Consider the following 25,391-nt stretch of genomic DNA (forward strand, 5'->3'; position numbering starts at 1 on the left):
TGCTGAGACTTTTGTCCCAAGGACTCAAGGCACCTTGAAAACATGAATTTGAATCACTAAGTTTAAATTATCCATAGTCATAGAGGAAGTCAAATTGTATCATAAATTTTTTTAGCCAGAAGTTCAACTCCCCCATTTTACAGATAAAGAAATTGAGACCCAGAGAGACAAAGAGGCAAACAAGATCACACAGCTCATTAGTGGAAGAGGGGAACAGAAATAAGATATATAACTTACAATTCATTGTTCTTTCCATTTCAAGAGAATGGAACTTGAAATAAGTTCCAGAATATAGAGTCAGAGAGCCGCTCTACAACTGCATAGCTCATCTAGCATATCCCCCCTGTGCCTATCACCATTTACTGGCATCTGTAAAACCTGTGCAGAGTGGGATGCACACATGGGCCTCCCCAGACACGTGCTTGCAGTTCTGTACAAAAGCATGTGACACAAACACACACCCACACAAAGCTACAGATACTCTCTCTGTCTCCGTCTGTCCGTCTGTCTGTCTGTCTGTCTGTCTGTCTCTCTCTCTCTCTCTCCCTCCCCACCCCAAAGCTTTTTAGCTAGTTTCTAACACCCACCTTAGGGACAGCATTCAAATAGCAAAGAAAGGAGCTTCCCAGTTTTCTAAATCTTCTCAGCAAATAGCTGTCAAGGGTCAGTTCCAGGTCAGAGTTCAGTAAGGAGGGAATCAGCAGGCTACCAGGTCAGAAAACCTCACAGATTATCCCAAACTGAGAAAATCTCTGAGCTCAGACTGGAGCTAATAATCAGATTCTTCTCTCTCATTCCCACTCTTCTGGCTTCAATCTCAGGTCCAGGTAATGCAATAATTGCTGAGGTGGGAATGTAATCCCCTACAAGTAGATTGGGAACCATTCCCTCTTCCTGTTCTGTTCTATCCATCTGAGGAATCCCAAACCTTCAACTAGTCTCCCCCCCCCACCATGATCCTGGTGGATGTACCATGGTGGGAGAAACTGAGATAGCCAAAGAAGAGGTCCAACAGAGGTCCAGTCATTAGAAGACATGCCACTAGAGTGTAATTCCTATTTACATTCTTCCCTCTCCCCTCCATACACACATTGAGATATGAAAACATTTATATAGTGAACTAGGTAAATTCCATGATGTCAAATCATTAGGCATTGTTTTAAGAAGTGGCAGGTGGACTTTAACCTTTCCTTCCTTTGGAAAGATACAAAAAATACAAAATACCTCCACAATCCCCTAGGAAAATATCCAGTTAACTTCTGATGTAGTACTGATATTACCTTGGGTGAACTAATATTAGATATCTAGGCTTATCTGGTAAGGGGAAATGGTAAATGAATTAATTTAACACTCATCTCCAACTGAGAAAATGCCAGAGGACGATGCTATGTATGTATCTGTCCTTTGGGAAGATATAGGAATAGAACTCAGAAATTCATAGCATTCTAGTTTACTGCCCACCCATTGCCTCCTGCCAGAGGACCCTCCCTGCTTCAATATTATACAGCCTCATTAGTAAAAGGGGTGACCTACATTGGGGAGGCTTGGAGAGCAGCTGCTGCAGCAGGCGCTGACCAGCTGCTGAAATAAATTAACAGTCTGAAGGGGAACTCTACAGCCAGGGTGGGGATTAGGGCACAGGATCAGAGGGCTACAGATAGAAGTGTCTCTCCTCTCCATTCCTTTCAATTCCTTTGACTCCAAGAAGTTTTAACTATTTCCAGTCCTCAGGCATGTCAAAATATCTAACACCTTGTACCTGGGTTCCAGGAACTATGAGAGAAGGAGGAGGACTTTGACCCCAGAAGTCTATGCCTACTTCAGTTGGACTTTAAAGTCCAAGGACAGACTGGTTCAATTCAATTAAGCATTTAATTAATTACTATTATGTAAAAGGCACTGTGTATTCACTGGGGATATAAAGACAAAAACAACATAATCTGTGTCCCCTCAAAGAGTTTAATATTCTATTGGGGGTGGGTGGGTTCTTGTTGCTTTTTGCAAAGCAATGGGGTAAAGTGACTCCAAGGCCAGGACTCTATCCACTACAACACTTAGCTGCCCAGAGCTTACATTCTATGGAAGAAATTCCACATACATATATCTAGACAGAAAAAAAAACACAAAGTAATTTGAGGATAGGAAAAACACTAATAACCAGTGGGAGAGAAGAGAATTGGGAAAAGTTTCCTTAGAAAGCCATGAATGACAATAAAAATTCCGAGTAAGGAGGGAGAGTATTCCAGGCATGAGTAATAGCCAGGCACAAAGTTAGAAAGCTTAAGTAGATTTAAGCAAGTTAGGTATCTTCTTCCAGCTATGGAACCTGGTACTACTTCAAAAATCCCTTAATGATGTATTGTAGACTTGACCTAGTCCCAGGGATGGAGCCCACCCAGCCAGATGAGGTGCCTGAATGTACCATAGTCTTCTAAGGAGTTCCCTAGGGAGAGAAGCAGGCTCCTAATTTCACTGCTTCTAAATTGACCTCCCTTGGGGGGTCCCAGTGTTATGGAAGGAGGAAGGTTGAGGACTACTAAGACAATAAAATTGGCCCCCACCCCCATACTACCTCCCCCCTTTAATCTCCCAGCATTAGTCATGGCAATGCCACTAATGTTTTTTTAGAAAACATCCTTCTGTTTGGGAATTGAGAGTGGGAGAGATCAAAAGAAGGAAAAAGAAGAGATGGATAGGGAAGGCCATCAATACTGGAGAGGGAAGCAATGATGGAAGAGCTTTAGAATCACTGTGATTAGAGGAGAGAAAATATAGAGAAGAAAGATGTTGGAAGATGGTACCTGGAAAGAAGATAGATCATAGTATTTAGACCTAGAAAGGACCTTCAGGATCACAGGGACTGCCTAAGGTGCACCAAAGAGAAATGGGAACTGAAACAGTAAAGTGGAGGAGAGGAGGGGAAAGAGCAAGAGGAAGAGGAAACCTGAAGTAGAGGGCTCTGATGTCCCTGAGATTGAGTAGACTATTCAGTTCTAGAATTAAATACAGACCCAGAGAGTGTTCAGGGAGGGAAGGAAAGAGGACCAGGAGACAGATTTTTCTATCAAAACTTCTTTCCCCTAGCTCAAGGTAAGGATGGGATACAGTTTCTCATTCATATATAGAAAGCAAAGATAGCAAAGATGCTTTGTTCTTGGACTTTTCATTGCCACAATTTATTTCCTAACCTCTTTCCCCTCTGATTTAATTTCTTTCAGCCAGATTAATCCTGGAGTCAGGATTGGCTCATAGCCTTTCAGACTCAACAATCTGAAGGAGGACAATTAAGACTCTTTTCCTCTCCCCCAAAATACAGGCAGTAGAAATAGGATCATAGAATTTAGAATCTCATACAATTCTCAGTTTACAGATGAGGAAAATAAGCCCCAGAGAAGTGAAATGCCCTATCTGCTGACTCCCACCCCAGTGCATCTGTCTTTCCCTTGATTCATTGACACATTGCCCTTCCTGTGTTTACATTGATCAGATATTTCTGAATCAGATAAAGGTCTCTATGCCAAGACTGGGGGTTGGGGAGAGAGCTGGGCTGATTAAGCAACAGGAAGTTTTTTAGCTCCAGGAGAAATAAGGTCCCACATCACCCTTGGGGTGACCTGAAGCTCAAAGATGAGATAGATTTGACTTTCCTGGAGTTGAACCCTGTCATTCATCAAGGACTATTCAAGATGTATTTCATAGACCTCTTACCAGGTACCTCCAAAATCTCCTCACCCTCACCTCTCAGTTCTTTAGGAGTGGGAAAACTTTTTTTTTAAAGCATCTCTATGACTTGGAAAGATCACTTACCGCCCCACCCTAGCTCCCTCCCTCAAATTTTCTTGTCCCACACATGCCAGTCCCAGCAAGAAGGAAGGGGAAAGTCCCCCTGAGTCACTCACTGGTGATGGGGAGCTGCTCTGTTATGAATGAACTCCATGTATTCATTAAGGCAACTCAGACACTACTCCCACTCACTCACTACCTGAGTCCTATGTTCAGGAGGGAGGGACTAATTAAAATTGGAATTGGAAAGATCCTTATCTAGGTGGATAAGAGGCCATCAAGAAGGGAAGATCTCCAGAGATTCCCTTCCTTACTCCTGAAATGTCACTCCATTAATGTCAGGTGAAAAGACAACTGCCTTTATCCTTCCTTCCTGACCACACACAACTAGTACCCATATCCTCCATGATCCCAATTCCCACTATGTGGCTTACTTCCCTAGAACCAGAGCTGAGAAAATTGAATAAGGGGTTTCCTCATCCTGGGCCCCAGAGACAGTTCTCAGCCAAATCTCAGGAGAAGCCAGCTCTGCTGCTCGAGAAAACCCTATCTTTCCACCCCCATCCCCAGCTTTCTTGGCTTCTCTCGTTTGGCAGCTCTAAAGAGTTCCCTGCCAAATGGAGGACCCAGGCCCTCTGTGGTGTAGTAGAATTTGAGGCAGAAGCTGCTATGGAGTTTCTCTGCCAGTTAGATTTCTCCCACCTTATCATTATTTCTCCATACCTAGACACCCTCACCCTCCCACTCTCTACCTTTTCTCTTTGCTCCCCAAAGAAGTATACAGGATCAGAGACACACAGGCATTGCCCAATGATCTGTGCCAGATGGATGCTACCACTGACACAAAATTTCTCCAGGAAGAGTGAGGCCTCACTGACCAAATGGAGAAAAAGCCTTGACCTAAAGTCAAAAGGGAAATGAGGGATTTGAACCAGAGAAATCAATTTTGGCCCATTCTTTTTTCAGGAAAGTGCCAAAAGAGACAAATAACCCTAGCAGAGAGCATCTCCTGGCACTAATTTTCCAATCCTTCTTGGTCTTCTGGGACATCAAAATGGACTTAGCTCAACTTCACATAAAAGATGAGCCCACTAAGCCTATTTGGGATAGAGTTAGTTATATGCCCCTTTAAACATATTCCTATCTACATCACTCATATCTCCCTCTCCTGGTGGGCTGAGTTGACAGCAAAGAGCCTTGATACTGTTTCCTGGATCCCTTTATAGCCATGCACTATCTATTTGAGGCTTTTCCAATGGCATGGTCATATGGGTCATGTCTTACCAGGGGAGAGGATTCCTCCTGTTCCCAAAACTCAAATCCAGACCACTTAGAAACCAAAGACCCATATCCAGTGCAGCCTTCAGGGACCCTAAGAGGGCTGTGGTCTTGTCTTCCTACCTTGAACATAGTTCTATTCCTCACCTGTCTTCCCACTACCATCCTGACTCCAAGTCTTTCTCTGTTCCCTCAGCATTCTCATTACCAGTCTTTTACCCCATGGTCCTCCACCTCCACACCCATATCAATAGCTCAAGAGTCCTTGGGGCTCATCTGTGCTAGAACCTGGTGTGCGGTCTGTGACAGCTCTTGGCTGTTTTTCTGTGCTGCAGAGACTAGTTTCTATGCCACCCAGGGCAGGCAGGGATTACTGCCATCTCCCCTGCTCTTCTCCCTCCTCACCTCCCAGAGCTGCCACTGCCACAATGAACATCCATTCTCCTATCTCTGGTGCCCCTTCCCCTTTCCCCTCCCTGAAGTATCCCTCTGCCCTCTGGAGATCCAGTGGCCTCGGGCTCCACCGTTCTCAGCAGGTGTCCAAGGGCAGAAAGAAGTCGCAAGAGAAAGAAGCATCAGAGTCTGGATAAACAGGAGAGGAGGTCATCCCCACCCCTCACCCCCCATCCAGCCTCCCCAACACTTACAGTCCTCCAACTGCTCTGCAGTCTCCTCAGATCAGACAGCTAAACCTTCGAATGAAACCTTACTGGAATCCCTGGAAAAATCCGAACAGCACAGCCAGACAGAGCCCAGTCAGAGCGAATGGCAGGGTCTTCTCCGACCCACCAGTCTTTCTTACCACTGGTACCACAGGACCAGTTCACGCAGCACAGGGAAGATGGAATGACGGTCTTTCAGTGTGCAAGGGGGATGGGGTTCCTGGGTCAATAACAAACCGAGAGAGGGGGAGAGTAACAGAACGGGTGTGCTCGAGAGAAAGAGACCAGGCAACAGAGTGACAGCTGGGGGTACATCTGTGATGACAGCAACAACAGCACACACAGGCACACACAGACACATAGACGCGCATGCACACACACACACACACACACACACACACACACACTCACACATACACACGCACACCCCCCAAAGTATCCAAGTCTCACCCTTAAAATGTTCACATTTTGGCTAAAAGCAAGCACTGATGGATCCGAATTATTTCCAAGCCCAAAGAAGAAAGGAGCAGTTTTACCTTTCATCTTGTTTCCCCTCCCCTCTCCATGCTCCTCCACCCCCTTCATCTCTCTCTTCTTTCCTCCTGCTCTCCTTTTATTCCCCTCCACCCTGCTTATTTGGAAGAAAGGTGACCAAGTCACAAAGAACAGAACCAAGGGGCTGACTTTAGCCTATATTAATAGTCTGTATTGGGGTGGAGCTGTTTCAGAGACATGCAGGAGGGAAGAAAAGCATTTATTTTCCTCTCTTGAACAAAGCAAGATCATCTTCCTACAGCGTCTAATTAGGGTAAGCCACAGAGAGGTAAGGGGAGAAGATAAGGGAAGTAGCCAGTTGTCTGTTGGGTTCTGAACCCAACAGACAACTGGCTACTGCAAAATATAGCCACTTTAGTGGATCATGGATTGAGAACTAGGGAGGCACAATAGAAATCATCCAGCCCAATCCATTCATTTCACAATTGAGGAAACTGAGACCCAGAGGGATTAAGATATTATCCAAGGTCACAGATAAATAGTGGATGACAGAGACAAGATACAAACTCAAACCTTTTGACATCAGATCCAAGGTTTTTCAACTGCACCACTCTGCCAGTCTGGGCTCCATGGCAGAGAACACTGTGGTTAAAGATGACAAAGTTAGAATCATGAGCTTTGGGCAGAAGGATAGGTAGGTTACAATTTGCTTATCATAGTGAGTCCAGGCCAGTCACACAGAGTTTTGGGTCACTAGAAAATTCCAGGAATTCCCTCATATAGTTTAATTCCATTTTGCCTCCATCTATAAACAGGTTCTATGAAGGATAAAGGGGGGGAGGAGGAAATTCTTTGATCCAAGAATCCTATCATGGTATAGGTGTGGGAAATTTTGAAAAGAATATAATGAAATATATTCCTGCAAGGTGAATAAACCAGAAATGTGACCCCAGAGTTCAGCCTCCCAGTCTAGGGTGTTGATCCTAAAGGGTTGACTTTGTTCTCCTTTTTAATATAAGCAGTTCCCTTTATTAATGTCACTAAATCTCTCTCTCCTTTTCCAGTTCTCCATTTCTCCTGATTTTTGTCTCCTGGGTCTTGTAGTCAGGAAGATCTGAGTTCAATTCTTGCCTCAGACATTTACTGGTCTATGGTCTCTCTTTTCCTTATTTATAAGACAGGGATAAAAATAGTATCTACTTCACATGGTTGTTGTGAGGATCAAATGAAAGGATAAATTAAAATGTTTAGATAAATGTTAGCTATTATTATCTGGAGATGTCAGTCAATATTAAGTACCTACTCTTTCTCAAGGTGCAGTTGGGTAGCACGGTAGATATAGTATTGAGCCTGGAGTCAGGAAGACAACTTCCTGAGTTCAAATGTAACCTCAAACATTTATTAGTTGTGTGATCTTAGGCAAGTCACTTAACCCCATTTGTCTCAGTTTCCTCATCTGTAAAATGAGCTGGAGAAGGAAATGGCAAATCATTCCATTACTTCTGCCAAGAAAACCCCGAATGGGGACTTAGAGAGTCAATTACAATTGAAAAATGACTGAAATGTACCAGGCATTGTGCTAATATTAGGGATACAAGGAAAGACAAAGACTGACCCTTCTCTCAAGAAGTTCACAGTCTAAAGGGTGAGACAATAGGCAAATAAATATGTTCCAATAAGCAATATGCAGGATAAATTGGAAATATCCACAGAGGGAAGACACTAACATTTTAAAGAATCAAGAAAAGCTGTTTGAAGAAGATAGGATTTTAACTAAGTCTTGAAGGAAGTCAGGGAAGCCAGGGGGGGGGGCAAAGGGGAGGAGGGAGAGAATGCCAGGCTTGCAGACAGTCAGAGAAAATGCCCCAAGTCAGGAATGGAGCACTATGTTTGAGGTCAGTGTCTCTGGATCAGAAAATTTTGAGCTGGGGGGGGGGGTGAGAATTAGGGTAGGGGGAAGATGGAGAATGAGGTATAAGAAGACTGGAAGGGCAAGAAACTAAACAAAAGATTTTGTATTTGGTCCTGGAGGTAATAGGAAGCCACTAGAGTTTACTGAATAGGGCAGGTGACATTGTTAGAACTTCAATTAGGAAGATTAATTTGACAGTTGAGTGGAGGATGGAGTAAGGAGAGGTTTATGGCAGGGAAATCAAGCAACAGACTATTACAACAGTCCAGATGTGAAGAAATGAGGGCCTAGACCAGATGGTGGTAATGTCAAAAAGGAGGAGGGGGCATATATAGAAGATGCTTTGAGGGAAGAATCAACAGGACTTGGCAGAGATTGGATGAAGGTGGAGGAGTGAGAGATAGGGAGGAGTCAAAGATGACATTTAGTTTGTCAGTCTGGCAATTTAAGATGTTGGTGCCCTCAATAGTAATAAGGAAGTTCTAAAGAAGAAAGAGTCTTTAGGGAAAGATAATGCATTCAGTTCTGGACATGATGAGTTCAAGATGGTGGATCCAATTTGAGATGTCAAATAAGTGGAGAAGTGAGAGTAGAAGAGAAGTTTCAGGAAGAGAAGTTTGTAGATCTGAGAATCAAAAGTGAAGAGATGATAAGTGAATCTGGAAACTGTTGAGATCATCCAGGCAAATAGTCTAGATGGAGAGGAGAAGGTCCAGAACAGAGCCCTGGGAAATGATATCAGCAGATGTGACCTAGATAAAGATCCAGCAAAGGAGAATGAAAAGAAGCAATCAGACAGATAAAAGGAGAACCAGGATGGATCAGTGTCACAAAAACTTAGAGAAGAGAGTATCAAGGTGAACTCAAGAAGGAAGAAGATTGAGAAAAAGTCATTAGATATGGCAATTAAGAGATAATTGCTAACTGTAGGGAGAGCAATTTTGTTGAATGAAATTGGAAGCCAGACTGAGAGGAAAGAAAGTGGGTTTCTCAAAGAAGAGATAATTAGTGGGGATGAATGGATCAAGTAAAGATTTTTTGAGGATGAGGGAGACATGAAAGTGTTTGTAGATAATAGGGAAGTAGCCAGCACACAAAGATTGAAAACCAGTGAGAGAGTGGGGAAAAGTGAAAGGAAAACTAGTAAGAGAAGGAGAAATCTGCTGATGAAAATGAAAATTAACCTTGGCAAGAAGAAAGGCCACCTCCTCTTCATGAGAGACAGGGATGAATAAGGAGATTGTGGAGAAATGGCATCTGAGTAAAGTGAGATACAGAGGAGGGGAGAAGAGAAAGCTCTCAGTGAATGGCCCTAACTTTTTCAGTGAAATGTGAGGCAAAGATCTCATCTGAGTGGGTAGCGGAAGGAAGATGGGAACTGACTGCTCCCCTTAAAGTAGAATATTGTACCCCCATACTCTCTATTGAATTGTATAATTTGATGGAGAAAAGGAAATATAGATAATGGAGGAATACAAGGTATTTTTTCTCAATTTTATCTGCTTCTTGGCATGTTTATCAATCCTTTCTGAATCATTTATGCACCCTATATTTCTACTCTACTATATCCCTGAAAAAGACTTGGTTTCCTACACAGTGTCTTTGTTCATGCCCTTCACAGAATCTCAGAATTTGAAGGGCACCTTTAAAATGCTTGAACACAACTCATTATTCCTCCTAAATATTCTCTTCTCTGAGTTAAATATTCCCTCACACTTCTGTAAATCCCTGTATAGCCAGATCTTAAAGCCCTTCACAATCCTAGTTGTCCATGGCTAGACATGGTCCAACTTATCAATATCTTTTCTAAAAAGCTTCTACTCTCTCCATCAATCATTACTTTCTCAGGTTATCATTCAAATCTACACTCTACCTTTTCAATCTTGATTGCTTGGTGAATTGGTTCAGTGTAAACTATCCTTTACTATTTTCTGTTCTATCAATGCTCATGCCTTGCCACACCCCAATTCTAGCTTATTTCTGCCATCTGCTACCTTTGCTTCTATTCATGTACTTTTGGGATTTTTTAAAGCATTTTTTCCCAATTATATGTAAAGATAATTTTCAACATTCATTCTTGTAAAATTTTCTCCCTTCTTCTCTCTTCCCTCTTCCCTCCCGAGGATAGCAAGTAATTTGATATAGGCTATACATGTAAGATCGTGTTACACATATTTCCCTATTAGTCACACTGTGAAAAAAGAATCCAAACAGATAAAAACCACAAGAAGGTAAAACAAAAAACAAATTTTTAAAGTGAAAATAGCATGCTTTGTTCTGCAGACTCCATAGTTCTTTCTTTAGATTTGGATGGCATTTTTCATCACAAGTCTTTTAGAATTAATTGTCTTTGTTGAGGGCTAAGTCTATAATAGTTGATCATCACACAGTGATGCTGTTAAAGTGTATATGTTCTGGTTCTGCTCATTTCACTCAACATCATTTATATAAATCTTTCCAGGTTTTTCTGAAAACAACCTGCTTATCATTTCTTACAGAAAAATAATATTCTGTCACATTCATATATCACAACTTGTTCAGTCATTTCCCAATTGATAGGCATCCTCTCAATTTCTAATTCTTTGCCAACACAAAAAGAGTTGCTATGAATATTTTTCTACATATGAATTTTTCCACTACTTTATGATTTTTTTGAAATACAGACCTAATAGTGGTATTGATGGACCAAGGGGTGCAACACTCTGTTTTATTGCCCTTTGGGTATAGTTACAAATTTGCTTTCCAGAATATAAAGGATGATTACAATTAGAGGAAATCATGCAACCCTGCCCATTAGGTCCACTACAAAATTTGTTTTTTAATCTCAAATGCCCCTCACTGTCACGAGGCAATTTTATTTTTCCTAACTGATCATCTATACCATTCAATATAACAGCTACTCCAAACTTTCTCTTCTTTCCTTAAGCCTCCCACTTTACTACCTGCCTTCTTACCTTCTCACCTGGGATTTCGCCTCATACTTCACCAAAAAAGAGGCCATTTACCAAAAAAAACTGTCTCTGCTTCCTCTCATTCATCTCACTCCCTCCAGATATCATTTCCCCCCCCCCCACACACACACACACACTATTTCTTCCTTTATTCCTGTCTAGGAGAAGTTTGCCAAGGGAAAACTTTCTAAAAGTATCACTGTTCTTATCCCTTCCTGTCTTCTTCAGTTATTCTCTTTCTCTGAGTCCAAGCTTTAATCTTTCCCTTTCTACAGGTCTCATCCCTATTGTATACAAATATACACAATTCTCACTCATCCTTAGGAAAGGGGTAAAAAACCCTCATCATTCTCAGCTTATAGCCTATAGATCTCTCCTTTCCCTTCTCAAAGTAAACTAGAAAAAAAATACCATCTAATTCAGTATTTCTGCTTCTTTTTCTATCCTCTTATAAACCCTCTGAAATCTGACTTTTGACCTCATCATTCAACTGAAATAGCTCTGTACTGTTACAAACTATTAAATGACAAATTGAATGACCTTTTCTTAGTCTTTGTCCTTCTTGACTTCGATGCTGCAATTTGACCCTGTTGATGACCTACTCTTTTTAGATATTTTCATTTCTCTGCAGGTTCATAACAATGCTCAATCTTGATTCTCTTCCTATCACTCTTCAACCTTCCTTGCTGGATTTTCATTCATGTCACATAGCAACTGTTGGTGTAACCCAAAGCTCAGCCTTGGACTCTCTCTCAGTGATCTCATAGTTCCCATGAGTTCAATTCTAAATTCTAGAGAGATGTGTGTAGACATGGGCATATGAATGTGTATGTATTAAGTATATTATATATGTATATGTGTGTCTATTATGTATACACACATATCCAGTTTCTCTACTGAGCTCCAGCTGCTTGAATATCCCATAGTGTTTACTTAGCACACTGGTTTGGTACATTATAAGCATTTAATAAATTCTTATTGGTGGATTGTTTGTCATTTCCATAAGCTGTAGACACTCTGTTTCTCTTAAGTCAACCTAAGATTGATTACATTAATTATTTTGGCTGCCCTAAAACATTGGTAGCACATAGTGATCTGGCAATTTCTGCAAACTCTCAGATCTAGTTCAGATGAACTCTTATTTAATCAAGTCCTTCACCTTATGCATGAAGATGAGTTTTTAAATACATGTGTAAGATTTTATATTTATCACCATTAAATTTATTCTCACAAGATTCATCCTAACATATTAATGTTGAGATTATTTTAGATCCAACATGATAGTCATCCTTCCTACCTTTGTATCATCTGAAAATATGAAAAGTATTCTTTATATGCTTTTTACCAAATCATTGATTTAAAAAAATCTTCTCTACACATGGACAAAGAAGATCCTGACTTGATCCACTGGAGATCTTCTCCTAAATTGGTATTGAACCATTAGCATTAAAACATCTCCAGAGGGGCAGCTAGGTAATGCAGTGGATAGAGCACTAGCCCTGGAGTCAGGAGAACCTGAATTCAAAACCAGCCTCAGACACTTAATAATTGCCTAGCTGTGTGACCTTAGGCAAGTCACTTAACCCCATTGCCATAAAAATAAAAAAATAAAAACTTCTCCAGACCTGATTGCAGATTTTCCTAAACAAAAATCAAGTAACATCAGGAACAAGCCTAGAAGGCCAGTCAAGTTTGAGCTAAGATTTTATCTAATTGTGCTTTATCTAACCCTCCTCTCTCTGTCTTGTCTACCTCAAACAAACCTTCTATTTCCCTATTTTTCATTTGACTTTGAAAAATGCTTTTCTAAATTAATGAGTTTATAAGTTCACTTCCTTCTTTTCTTTCTCCTTTGTTTCCCCCTTAAGATCTTCCAAATTTCAATCTTTGGCCTTCTTCATATTTCCAAAATCCTCTTAAATGTCTTTTTTTCATACTTCTCCTTCTTAAGGTCCTTATATCTTCCAAAGAGAATAATCCTCCTCATCTATCTCATTTTAAAAGACCTGATTCAAATGTAATTTCTCAATAGTCTTTCCTAATCATTCCAATCCAAAAGTGACCCACCATCCTCTGTGCTCCCAGAAAACTTTGTTGAGTATGTTTTATTTGGTATTTCAATGGTATAAATACATATAGATATAGATATATAGATATAGTTATATAATTTATTCCCTTGTTAATTTATAAGATCCTTGAGAGGGACATCTTCATATTCCTCACAGCACCTAACAGTGCTTTGAACATAGTAGGCACTCAAAAACTATTTATTAAGGAAATGAATGAATAAGTGTTCATTAGGTATGTTTTTTGTGCTCAGCACACAGGTTAGGTACTTGTGAGGTTATAAAAAGACAATCTCTGCTACTAAGTGGTTAATTAGATTATAATCTTATTAAACTCCAAATTGGTGAACTGGTTTGTCCACAAACAATGACTCGGAGGGCAGAGGTAGATGAAAGGAGAAAAGGGAGAGAAATTGAGTTGACTCCTTCTTGTGATCATCTCTAACAGAAGTAATTTCTCCAGGTGCAAGCCCAACTGTGTTGTTTTGCTATCTGCAATGACAACGGAGCAGAAAGGTGACAGCCAGGACAGAGAGCAAAGAAGCACATCTTGATAAGCAGTCTGCCGCCTCTGGTCTTATTGAGGCTTTTGTTATGCTGACAGGGAGCAGGATGACATCTTAAGGAAAAGCTGCTTCAAATGAAGGAATGAAAACCATCAAAGACAGACCAAAGAGGAGAGGAGAGGAGAGGAGAGGAGAGGAGAGGAGAGGAGAGGAGAGGAGAGGAGAGGAGAGGAGAGGAGAGGAGAGGAGAGGAGAGGAGAGGAGAGGAGAGGAGAGGAGAGGAGAGGGGAGGGGAGGGGAGGGGAGGGGAGGGGAGGGGAGGGGAGGGGAGGGGAGGGGAGGGGAGGGGAGGGGAGGGGAGGGGAGGATGGGGAGAAAGAATCTTGTGTCCTACTGCATCATCACACTACAGACTGGGAACTGCTGCTGGAGCTCTAAAAACAATCTCTTAATAACCCACTGGGGATGGGGGTTTGGAGAAGAGCCAGAAAGATAAAGTGCCTCATTTTCCCCAAAGTTCTTTTGTCAAAGAAATTCAATTTCTCTTGCACCAAGAGTTATTAGCCTGTCTCTGAAGATAATAGAAATATTCCATCTTTAAAATGCACAGCAAGTAAACAAGAGGTAACAGGAGGAAAGGCTACATACAACCTTGGATTCTACCAAGGTGGTTGACTCTATCAGAAGTCTGAAAATGAATTGGGGCAAATTCCTAAATTGACTCTTGACCTTGGCATTAGGGAAGACATCTGTGACTTGTCCTGAAATTAAGATTTGGAATGTGAAATTAGAGGTCTATTGGTAAAGTGCAAGCTTTGAGATGCTAAGGGAATAGAGGAATCCTTAAGATAGGAAATTTTCTTCCAGGATTTATAGAATCTCAGAGCTGGGAAAGGCTTTAGAGATCATCTAGTTCAAAACCACAGCTAGATTTACAAATTAGGAAATTGATGGCTAGAGTGACTTCCTCAAGGTCAATTAGTTAATAATAGAGTGATAAAGGTGGAACTAGAATTCAAGTTTCTTGATTTCAAATCTAAGTGGTAGTCCAATTTTTCATAAACTCAAAAACATAAATTACCGGGGGTTAGACTTCTTTTCTGACAACAACTTCTGGAAAAACTGTAAAGAAGTTTGGCAACAATTCAGTTTAGATCAATAGCTTCTACCATATAACACAATGATCAAAATTGATATGACACAAATATTAAAAGTCATATCATAAACAAAATAAAAATTTATAAGAGAATGAGAACTGATACCTTTTACAACTATGGCAAGATGAAGAGTTATTAGCCAAACAAGAATCTTTTGAATAAATAATATCAGTAAATAGAACTAAAAGGATAAAGTGGGGAAAACATAAAAGTCTGATATCCAAAATATACAAATATATGACACTAAGAACCATATATAGTTTTCAAAAGTGGAATTAAAGACTTTTAAGTATTGACATAAAAACATCAATCATTCACTGAGTTTAAGTGTTTAATGTGTACCAAGCATGGAGGTACTAGAGATACAGAAAAAGAAATGAAACCATTCTATCAAAGTACAAAATGTGTATTTCTATAAGTAAATACAAAATATATACAAAACAAGAAGACTAATTAGGTTATTTCATTAGGCCAAGCAAGAACTGATGAGAACCTAAACTAAGATTTTTGACTGTAGAGGTAGAGACATGGGACAGATGCAAAAGAGGTTGAACAGATTTTTTTAAAAAAATAATAATAATAGTAGGAACAGTTGATTCCAGAGGAGCTATGGGAAAGCTGATGGTTGAGTTGTAAAATGGTGCCACCATCAGTACTAAAACATATATATATCAAAAGGAAGTTTTTAAAAAAATACAGTGAGGGGGGGGAGTCCAATAGATGCCAAAATATTCATAGCAATACTCTTTGTGGTAGTAAAACAAATGGAAAACTTTGGCAGCAAAGAAATGGATGGCCCATTCCCTGGAGAATAGCTAAAATATAAAAACAACAATGGGATCAAAGGCACATTATTATATAGTTAGAAATTATTAATATAAGGCATTTAGAATAAATTAGAAGATTTGTTAGGACTAATTCTGGGTGAAATATGCAGAAGCAATAGAACAACATACACAGTAACTACGAAGTTGTAAATTTTTACATCACTAAAAGGAAATTTAATACTATCAGTGAAGGTCCTACAGAATGAATAATAAAACATATCTAATCACTTGTAGTAGGAAGGTAAGGGACAGTTTCTTATACAGCCAGTATATTAAATGTTTTCATTTTTGTCAAATAAAGAGTTGAGTCTGCAGTAGAGCACTGCAGAAGTGGCAGTGATATAAAGATAAGGGAATAAATAAAACGTAGTTTGGTTGAGTCATTTACATTCTAATCAGAAAAGTGAAAGGGGGTATGGTAGTGAAGTATGAAGTATGGTTGTCCTTAGCACTTCCTCAAAATGAAAAGAACTCACCAATAGAAGAAGGGGACTTTGCAGAAGCAAAGGAAAAAGAGAACTGAGTCATGGTGAAAGCTGGAAGAAAAAAATAAATTAATGAAAAAGCATTTATTAAGTACCTACTAGGTACCAAAAGAGCAAGTACTCCTTGAGGAGAAGAGGGGGAAAATGGACAATGGACAATAGTGACCAGGGAGAGGCGTTTTGATTTAGAAAGGTTTTATGAGTGGGGCCATAAGTTAATTGAAACATTTGAACCTGAGTGATTGCAAAATGGTAGTATCCTCAATAGAAATAGAAATGTTTTATTGATGAATGATTTTGGCAGAGATTTAACGAGTTCTGTTGTACAGGAATTCAGGTGACTAAATGTACCTGGGGTTCAAGGGAAAGTTTAGGCTGTCTATATAAATTTAAATTTAGAACTCATCTGCATTGATATGATAACAGACACTATGGGAACTGATGATATCAACCCGGGAAATAAGGTAGAGAGAAGAGAGAAGCATCTAGGAAGAAGGTTGAACTTGACTCCCAATGAGTGGAAAGAAATAAGAGGATGATCCAAAAAAATGGATGTTTGGAAGGAAGGATCAGACAGAAGAATGCTAACAGAGAACAGTGCCATGGGAGCTAAGGGCAAATGGAGCATCTTGAAGACAGTAGTTAACAGATGGTCGGAGAAATCTCTAGCAAAAATTCTGACTTGAAACAAATCAAATTTTGTGGCATACATAATGGCACACACATACATACATACATACCACACACAGTCATATGAACACATATATACACACATATACACAAACATATACATACATACACATAAACACAAACACATTCCACTCTAAAATATAAAAAGAAAAAAAGTTGTTTAAAATGAACATAAAAAAACAGTCTTGGAAGGAGTGAAAGGTCATAAAAGGTCCTGCAGCCTGAGGGTTAAAAGGGAAAGGTTAGAGGAAGAGTTGTTGCCAAGGATTCATTTCTAATCCTTCCCTACTTTCTATATATTTTTTGTATTTGTTTTTTGCCTGTTCAATGTGTCAGTATTTTTTTATTTAATTTTTTTTTGTTACATTTAAGCTGTCCACCCCCTTCCCTCCCAATCCTGCGATAGAAAAGGCTACCATTTGACAGAGAGAGAGAGAGAGACATACTACTATGTATACTTCTATTTATCAGTTCTTTCTCTGGAAGTGGAAAGCATCTTCCTTTATAGGCCCTTTGTAGTTAGAGTATTTATAATACTCAGAATCTTGGTTGTTCACAATTATTCTTCAAACAATATTGCTATTACTGTATACAACATTTAGTTCTGTTCATTTCATTCTGCATTATTTCATGTAAGTCTTAACATATTTTTCTAAAATGAACTGTCTTCATTTCTTTTTTTCTTCTCATTTTAATTATTTTTTTCAATTGATATTTTATTTTTCCAAATACATGTTAGGAAAGTTTTTCAACATTCATCCACATACATACTTTTAAGTTATATAATTTCCTTCCACCCTCATTCTAATCCCCCTCCCCTCAACAGTGAACAGTTAAGTTCACATTTGTGTTTAGCATGTTTACAGATTAATCATTTTCTGTATGAAGAATTAGAATTTAGGGAAAAGAAAGAAAATCATAAGATAGGAAAGAAATACATAAGAGAAAATTTTAAAAAGTAGATGTCGTGTTCATTCAGACTCTGAAAGGGTGTTTTGTTTTGTTTTGTTTTTCTTCCACCTGTATGGGGATAGCATTGTCCAAAGCCCATCTCCTAGGGTTGTCCTGGCTCTCTGAACTGCTGAGAGGACTGCATCCATCAAAGTTGATCAACTCACATTGTTGTTAATGTGTATATTGTCCTCTTGGTTCTGCACCTTTCGCTCAGCATCAGTTTCTGTAATTCATTCCATGCTTCTCTAGAATCCATAGGTCTTCATTTCTTAGAGCACAGCAGTATTCCATCACAACCATAATCTTCAAATATAAGTGCTATATAATCTTTAGAACATATGGGTTATTTTCCTTTTTCCCTGACCATTGTGGAAAACAAATGTAATTATGTTATTGCTGGGTTAAAGGGTATACACAGTCTTATAACTCTTTGGGCATAATTCTAGATTACTCTCCAAAATGTTTGGCTCAATTCACAATTCACCATCAGTGTATTAATGTTCCAATTTTTCCATATCCCTTCCAACATTTGTCATCTTCTCCTATTATTTTAGCCAATCTGATTGGTAAGAGATGATATCTCAAAGTTGTTTTAATTTACATTAATTAATAATGACTGTGCATTTGTATATGACTATATATAGTCAGTGATATTTTCAAAATCTCATAGGAAAATAAGAAAGGTACCTAATTTTCAAAAACTGGGGTGAGAATATATTCTACAAACTAAACTATAGTCCAGTGAATTTGATTTTGATTCACAAGAAAACTCAAGAAAGAATCATTAAAGAGGTGGTCGATAAGTACCTAGAAAGGGAAGTCATAATTACAAAGAGGCAGTGTGACTTTATAAAGAACAAGTCATACTGAAGATTGGAAAAGACTTCTGAGAGGTTTTTAACTGAAACTTGAAGGAAGTCAGAAGCAAGAGATGGAAGGGAGACTAGGAGAAGTAAAAATGGTCAAAACTGGAACAATGGTCAAAATCAAGGAACAAGAAGGTTGACTATGATAATGGTTACTATCTGTCCTCTAAGGAATCCCCTACAGGTTACTAGGTCTGACATCTCTCTTGGATCAACTAATCCTGGGCTAGAGGAGGTGAAGCAAAAGAAATAACACCCTCCAAGGAGAACATGCCCCAAGGACAAAATTCCCTAATTCTGGAAATTCTCTTCCCTTTTTTGATGGAATGACTATTAAAGGACCTTCCCACAGCTTCCTATTATTACAAGGCTATTGTGTTTTAGCAGAAAGTGGTGGATTTCAAGTCAAGATGGATTCAAATCTCATCTCTGAAACCAGCTAGTTATATGTAGATTGACAGACACATGCCAAATGCTTCCTAAGCCTCATTTTCCTCATTTGTAAAATGGGGGTATTTGTGCTTTTTATCTTATAGGACTGTTACAAAGAAAATGATTTGTAACCCTTAAAGCCTTCTAAGAACATAAGTATGGATCCATCTGACTAGCAGCTAAAGAGAATTCTAGAATTTTAGAGCTGAAAGAGGCCCAAGAGGCACAAACTTGTTCTGGTAGATAGGTCATCAGACTAGCTATTTGACTCTGGGCAAATAATGTTTTAAGGCTTCAGTTTTCTCAAATTTAAAAAGATGGGGTGGGTCTCCATAGCCTCTAAGGTCCCTTCTAGCTCTAAATCTTCAATCATCTCCAATTTGCAAATACGGAAACTAAAGCCCAGAGGGTTAAAGTGTTTTCCCACAAAGACTCTGAAGAACTGGGACTGGACCTCTGGTCCCCTGACTCCTAAGGAAGTGATTTGTCCCCATTTGTGGGAAAAAGCAAAATACTCTACTTGGTTTTTCTATTCTAGTCTATTCATATTTTCCTGGGGCTTCTTGTCAGCACTTGTCTTCGTGTGTCTGCATCAGGCAGATGTGTGGGGACTAGTGGAAGAGGGCTAGGAAGCTCTGGTAAGTGGGGTCAGGTAAATGTAATTTGAATAGTGCTGTATTGATTGTCATTCAGTGAGAAAAGGACCCTTCTAAATTCATTGAGGCAGATCCTGTGAATGACCAAGTCAGAAAAGTTATACAGGTTGGAATATATCAGTATCCCCCTGACTGCTGTGGACTCCCCTGCCCAGAAGGGAGGTTACATTTTTCCCTCCTTCCAGGGTTCTCTAGTGCCCTTGAGGGGTATTGGGGTATGTCTAAGCTGTGTGCAAAAAGCTTCAGGTGCCAGATGATGTAGTTCCCTCAATTATAGGGTACTCCTCTGAATTCTACTTCCATTAATAACTAACAGTTGGATTTGCTTTTATCCAGAAATATTTATTTTCAAAAGTCTAATCACAAATATACAAACTTACTCCCCCAAAAGACCGGAGGCATAATCTCCACCCCCCACACCCGGCCTTGCATCATTTCAGGAGGGAAAGGAAAAGAGACTGGGTTTATAATTTAGTTCATTTCCTAAAGAGTGCAGTCTCAGTTTCAGGTCCCAGACCCTGACTTCTCAGGACTTCCATGCAGGGCTGGATAGCTACACCATCCCAAATGGAATCCTGGCTTCAAAATCAGGATGGCTTAAATTCCCAGGTCCCACAGAGATCATTTCTGGCACCTGAAAACAAGACCAAACAGAAACAGTGACTACACCCCAGTAAGATGGTCTTGGCAATCTTGGGCTAAACCAGGTTGGAGGTAACTAACTGACAGGCCTCAAACCTGTTAGAGGGATGTCTGTCTCAAGCATTTGAAGTCTTCCTTGGGTAGAATGAGCGGATGAGAACAAATTGATCTAAGGCAGCCGAGGGTGGTTGGAACAGGTACTGTGGAATGCTTAGAGTTGGGTCAGACATTGAAGATGCCATCACCAAATCATCTGGACTTTTTCCTGTCACAGTATTTCAATGACTCTGGAAGAGAAAGAGAGGCCAATGATTTTGTACAACTCTACCTCCCTTAAATCCAGTTCATGTGCAAAGCATGACATCACTCTCTTGATGTCACCAATCCTCTGAAAACAAAGGAGAAACAACAACAGTATAAATAAATATATTTTCCTTTGGATACATTGAACACAAGCTACACTCATTTTGCTCATGTCTGCAACCATTTTAGACCAGTAAAATTGGTTTCTCAATAATTCAAGGGCTTTCTCATCCCAAATGTCCAAAGTAAGGCCTTCATGATCAGAGCAAAATGGATGGGATAGCAGTTCTTGCTTCCTGGCCTTATGTAGAGGATCAGTAAAAGTCTGGCTCTCCAGTGTGCAGGTCAAGTTTCTGCTATTATAACAGTAATATTCCATCCAAGGAATGAAATTAAGTGCTGAGAGTCAAACCTTCACTTCATTTTTGAATTATTTCTTGGATTCCTTCATCATACATCTAGTCTTGCCACCAATGTCACTTGTCATCAAATGACAATTGAGACAATGAAGATTGGATTGCTGCATTAAGATTCAGGTCCACTGGTCATATGCCTCCAAATACCCATTTGCTCTTATTGAGTCATGGGTACCAATTAATAGGCTATTTTAATAGTCTAGGTGAGAGGTGATGAGGAAAATATGGGATTGGCAATTGATTATATAGGGCATCCTAAAATTCTTAATGATGTTTTAAACTATTGAAGCCATGGAATTTGAGAAAAAATAAGGAAGTGAAGATGGCTCCAAGGTTGTGAACCCAAGTGGCTAAGAGGATGGTAGCATCTTCAATAGAAGAAATAAGTAAGTTATAATATCACATAATTTATAGGGACCTCAGTTCTTTAAAGATACAATTCAGGAGAACAGGACATATTAGATAATGCATAATAACACTAAAGTTCTATGATTCTAACTTTTGCTTAGGTGCTACCAGAATGATGAAAAGATTCACACCATGCTAATTAAAATTTTGTCAACTGTCTTCTTGAAGAAAATTTTCTGCTCATCCCTTTTTTGAGGGAAAAGACTGAAACTAGAGGTTTTTTCCCTATTTTTCCCTATCCATAATTGACTTTTTTACTCAGCAGTCTGACTCAGCCTTTCTTGTAAATTTTCTTCTAGGAATATGAACTTTCCTAGCATTCTCTTGTGTGACTCAGAAGTCACTTCCCTTTCTTACCTTATATTTCTTTTTTCTCTCTCATCCTCCCTTCCCTTATCCTGTCTTCCCTAATATATACATCTTGTCCTCCCTCCCTCTTCCTGATGCCCTTGTAGCGGTAGGTGTGCAAATGAAGTTAGAATTGCTGCAACAAAAATTCTGGGCAGTAGTGAACCAGGTAAGTATGGTGGTTCCAGGGGATGAACTAAGGTTTAGCAATAGCTAGAAACATAACCTTTCTCAAATTTTAGAGGTAGGGTTGAGAGCAGAAGGAAGAAGGCTTAGAGATAGAGTGAATTTAAGGGGAAAGATCTCTTTGGACATGTGAGCTTAAGGTGCTTACAGGACATCTATGTAGAGGTGTATAACAGAGTTAGGAGTATAGAACTGGAGATCAGGAAAAAGATTAGGGTTCCATACACAGATTTGGGAGTCATCTGCATAAATATGATAATTAAATTCATGGGAGATCATATGAGTACCAAGGAAGTGAGTATATAGAAAAGAGAGAAAGCCTAAGATAAGGCTTTAGGGGATACTCATACCTATGGGACAAAATTCTGATAATATTTAGCATAGAAATCTGAGAAACCGTCAGAGAGATAAGAGGAAATCCCACAAGTAAGTATCATGAAAGCTGAGAGAAATAAAAAGTAGGGCAAAGTGCGGAACAATGTCAATATCTAGAAAAAGGCCTAGAAGAATGGAAACTAAGAAGATGTCATAATTCAGCCATTTAAATGAAATATTAGTAACCATAAAGAGAATAGTTTTTATGGAATGGTTATGGTCAAAAACTGAATTGCAAGGGGTTAAGGAGTGGGAAGTGAAGGGAAAAGAAGCTAGGAGAGTAAGGTTCCGACTGAAAGGGAGATCAAAGGAAGATAGCTTGAGGGGATGGATCTGGGTTTGTTTGTAGGCTACCAGGGAGGAGTCAGTATATAAAAAGAGGGTGAGGAGGGGGCAATGGGGGAGTAATTAAAGAAGTATGCTCCCAGAGATGTGGGGGAGGAAAATAGGATCAATGTTATAAATCAAAAATTTAATTTTTCCAGCATCGAGACACAACTTTCTCAGAAACTAGAGCAAATGAGGAGAAAATGGTGGGTGATGCTAAAAGGATTTTAAGAATAGAATTGTGGAGAAGAGGGAGCTCATGAGGGACAGCTAGGTGATGCAGTAGATAAAGTACCAGCCCTGGAGTCAGGAGTACCTGGGTTCAAATCTGGTCTCAGACACTTAATAATTACCTAGCCATGTGGCCTTGGGCAACCCACTTAACCTCATTTGCCTTGCAAAAACCTAAAAAAAAAACCCAAGAAGAGGGAGCTCTTGAAGGATAATCTCTATTTTCTAAAGAAGGAGGAGGCAAAGGCCAAGGACTGGTATGCCCATTTGTTTAGATGTTGGAGAGGAGGTTTCTACTCAAATATGAATTGAACTAGATGGCTTATAAGATCACTTTCTACTATGAGATTCTTCATTTCTATGTCTCTATTAAAAGTCTCAGAGAGGGGCAGCTAGGTGGCACAGTGGATAGAGCACTGGCCTTGGAGTCAGGAGTACCTGGTTTCAAATCTGGTCTCAGACACTTAATAATTACCTAGCCATGTGGCCTTGGGCAAGCCACTTAACCCCATTGCCTTGAAAAAAAAATCTACCAAAAAAAAAGTCTCAGAGAACTTTGCTGCTATTTCATTGAGTCAAGAAGCTCTGAGTAATAATGAAAGACATTCCTAAGTACAGATGACACAGCTGGGTGGTGAAGTGGATAGAAGTCTAGGCCTGGAGTCAGGTAGACTTATCCCTGGAGTTCAAATCTGGCCTCAAACATTGACTAGCTGTGTGACTCTGGGCAAGTCATTTAATCCATTTGCCTCAGTTTCATCAATTTTCTCATCTGTAAAATGCACTGGAGAGGGAAATGGCAATTTTCTGTGAAGAAAATCCCAAATGGGGTCATGAGGAGTTGAACACAATTGAACAAGAGCAAAAAGTACAGATACTCATGTGACATGTTAGAAGGAAATATAGATACCTAATAGGAATAAGCTCTAAGTCTGATGACAACACAGGCTATACATAGATAGCCTAGTCTAGGACACACTCTGAGCTACCCTGGAGAGACAGAAAGACTTGTGACTCTGGCTACTGATCTCATGCCTACCCCAAGGTTAACTGATCAGGGAGTCCAGGGAGTCAGAGTAAAGAGAAATGTGGGTGTCCACTGAGTCAGTGTCAAAAGTGGTAAGGGAAGGGGTCTTCCCTTCATTTGGAACCCCACCATCATGATCATCTCCAAAAGTACTAAAATGAGAAGAGCATAGTATGTACAGTCTACTTGGGGATTTGATTCTATGTTATTCCCTCTCCTAGCTCAGCTCTTCTCTTGTCATAGTTTAGTGCTAGAGTGACCTTTAGTCTCTACCAATGCTTTTCAGACAGAAGTTCCCTGGAGGGTGACTAATGAATGTTCTTTCTCTGCCTCTCTGTGGTCTTGACATCTGTCTTGATGCCTTCCTTGAATCCAGTCAAGTAACTTGGATGTGAGTAGACGGTACTAAAGACTTGGAATTCTGACACTCTTTTCTGCCTGATTTCCTATTTTTATTTCCCCTCAACCTTCATAAGTTTCTTTCTCCAACAAAACAATTCTTCCTCCTCCTTCTCTCTCCAGTTTCCTCCTAACCCTTGTGTTTTTTTCCCATCAGTTTTCCCCCCCTGTCCTCTCCTATTCTATTTGCTCCAAAGATTCTCTAGGTGTTTGCTTCTAGCCCTCACTTTGAAAAGGTTTGAGAGACTCTGGTACTTCAGGGAAATGGTGGAGAGTGGGAAGAATGTGTGTGGGGAAGAAAGATGAAACAGTCTAATTCAACTAAGATATATTCACCCCATCAGTCTTGAATATCAGGAGGAAAGTATCTTAATCCTACAAGTTTCATGTCAAGGATTGTCACCTTGATGCTGGTAGATACCATTGTTCATCTTTCAGATGGGCCAGAAAGTTTAAGATGTAAGAAAAGGCTGACCTCTAGAGTTGGACTGACTTTAATGGGAAAGATCCTTTCCCTCATTTTACCACTTCTCCCCAATATGTCGTGAAGGACTTGAAGCAACACAAACATACATTTTTCATTTTTTTTTCCTCCTAGTGCAGCCAAGTGGATGGGATCTGCTCACTGAGCTGTCAAGACAGTGTGAGTTCTTCCCATGAATTTTCCATAAAAGGGTAGGAGGAAAACTCATCACAGAATTGCTATGAGTTACATAGACCCAAGTATTCACAAGAGAACATGTTCTCTCTATGAATACCCCTGTTTCCACCCAATGCTATAGAACTGATTGGGGGAATGAAATGAAAGGGATGTAGCTCATTTCTAGAACTCCAAATTCAAGCCTAGAAAAAAGGAATTGGGAAATCAGGATTCTCCTAACCAAATTTAACCACTGGGTATCTCTTCCCCTTCCCTAGGACCTGGACTGCTTTGTCATAGACAATAATGGATTCATTCTTATCTCCAAGAGATCCCAAGAGGTAAGCAAGAGGAAGAAGCAGAAAACTA

At 39.8% G+C, this 25,391-nt stretch overlaps 1 protein-coding gene across 1 annotated transcript in view; it reads left to right on the plus strand.

Annotated features, from left to right (window-relative positions):
- The window catches only part of CACNA2D4 (calcium voltage-gated channel auxiliary subunit alpha2delta 4), a 182,620-nt gene that overhangs the window by 110,430 nt on the left and 46,799 nt on the right, over positions 1-25,391 (plus strand). Inside the window, exons 28-30 of the mRNA XM_074195336.1 lie at positions 21,945-22,006; positions 24,981-25,025; positions 25,301-25,363. Of these exons, the coding sequence (XP_074051437.1) occupies positions 21,945-22,006; positions 24,981-25,025; positions 25,301-25,363 (170 nt within the window). The remainder of the gene's footprint in view (positions 1-21,944; positions 22,007-24,980; positions 25,026-25,300; positions 25,364-25,391) is intronic.

The sequence above is a fragment of the Macrotis lagotis genome, chromosome 7 (assembly GCF_037893015.1).
Source record: "Macrotis lagotis isolate mMagLag1 chromosome 7, bilby.v1.9.chrom.fasta, whole genome shotgun sequence".
Taxonomy (NCBI): domain Eukaryota; kingdom Metazoa; phylum Chordata; class Mammalia; order Peramelemorphia; family Peramelidae; genus Macrotis; species Macrotis lagotis.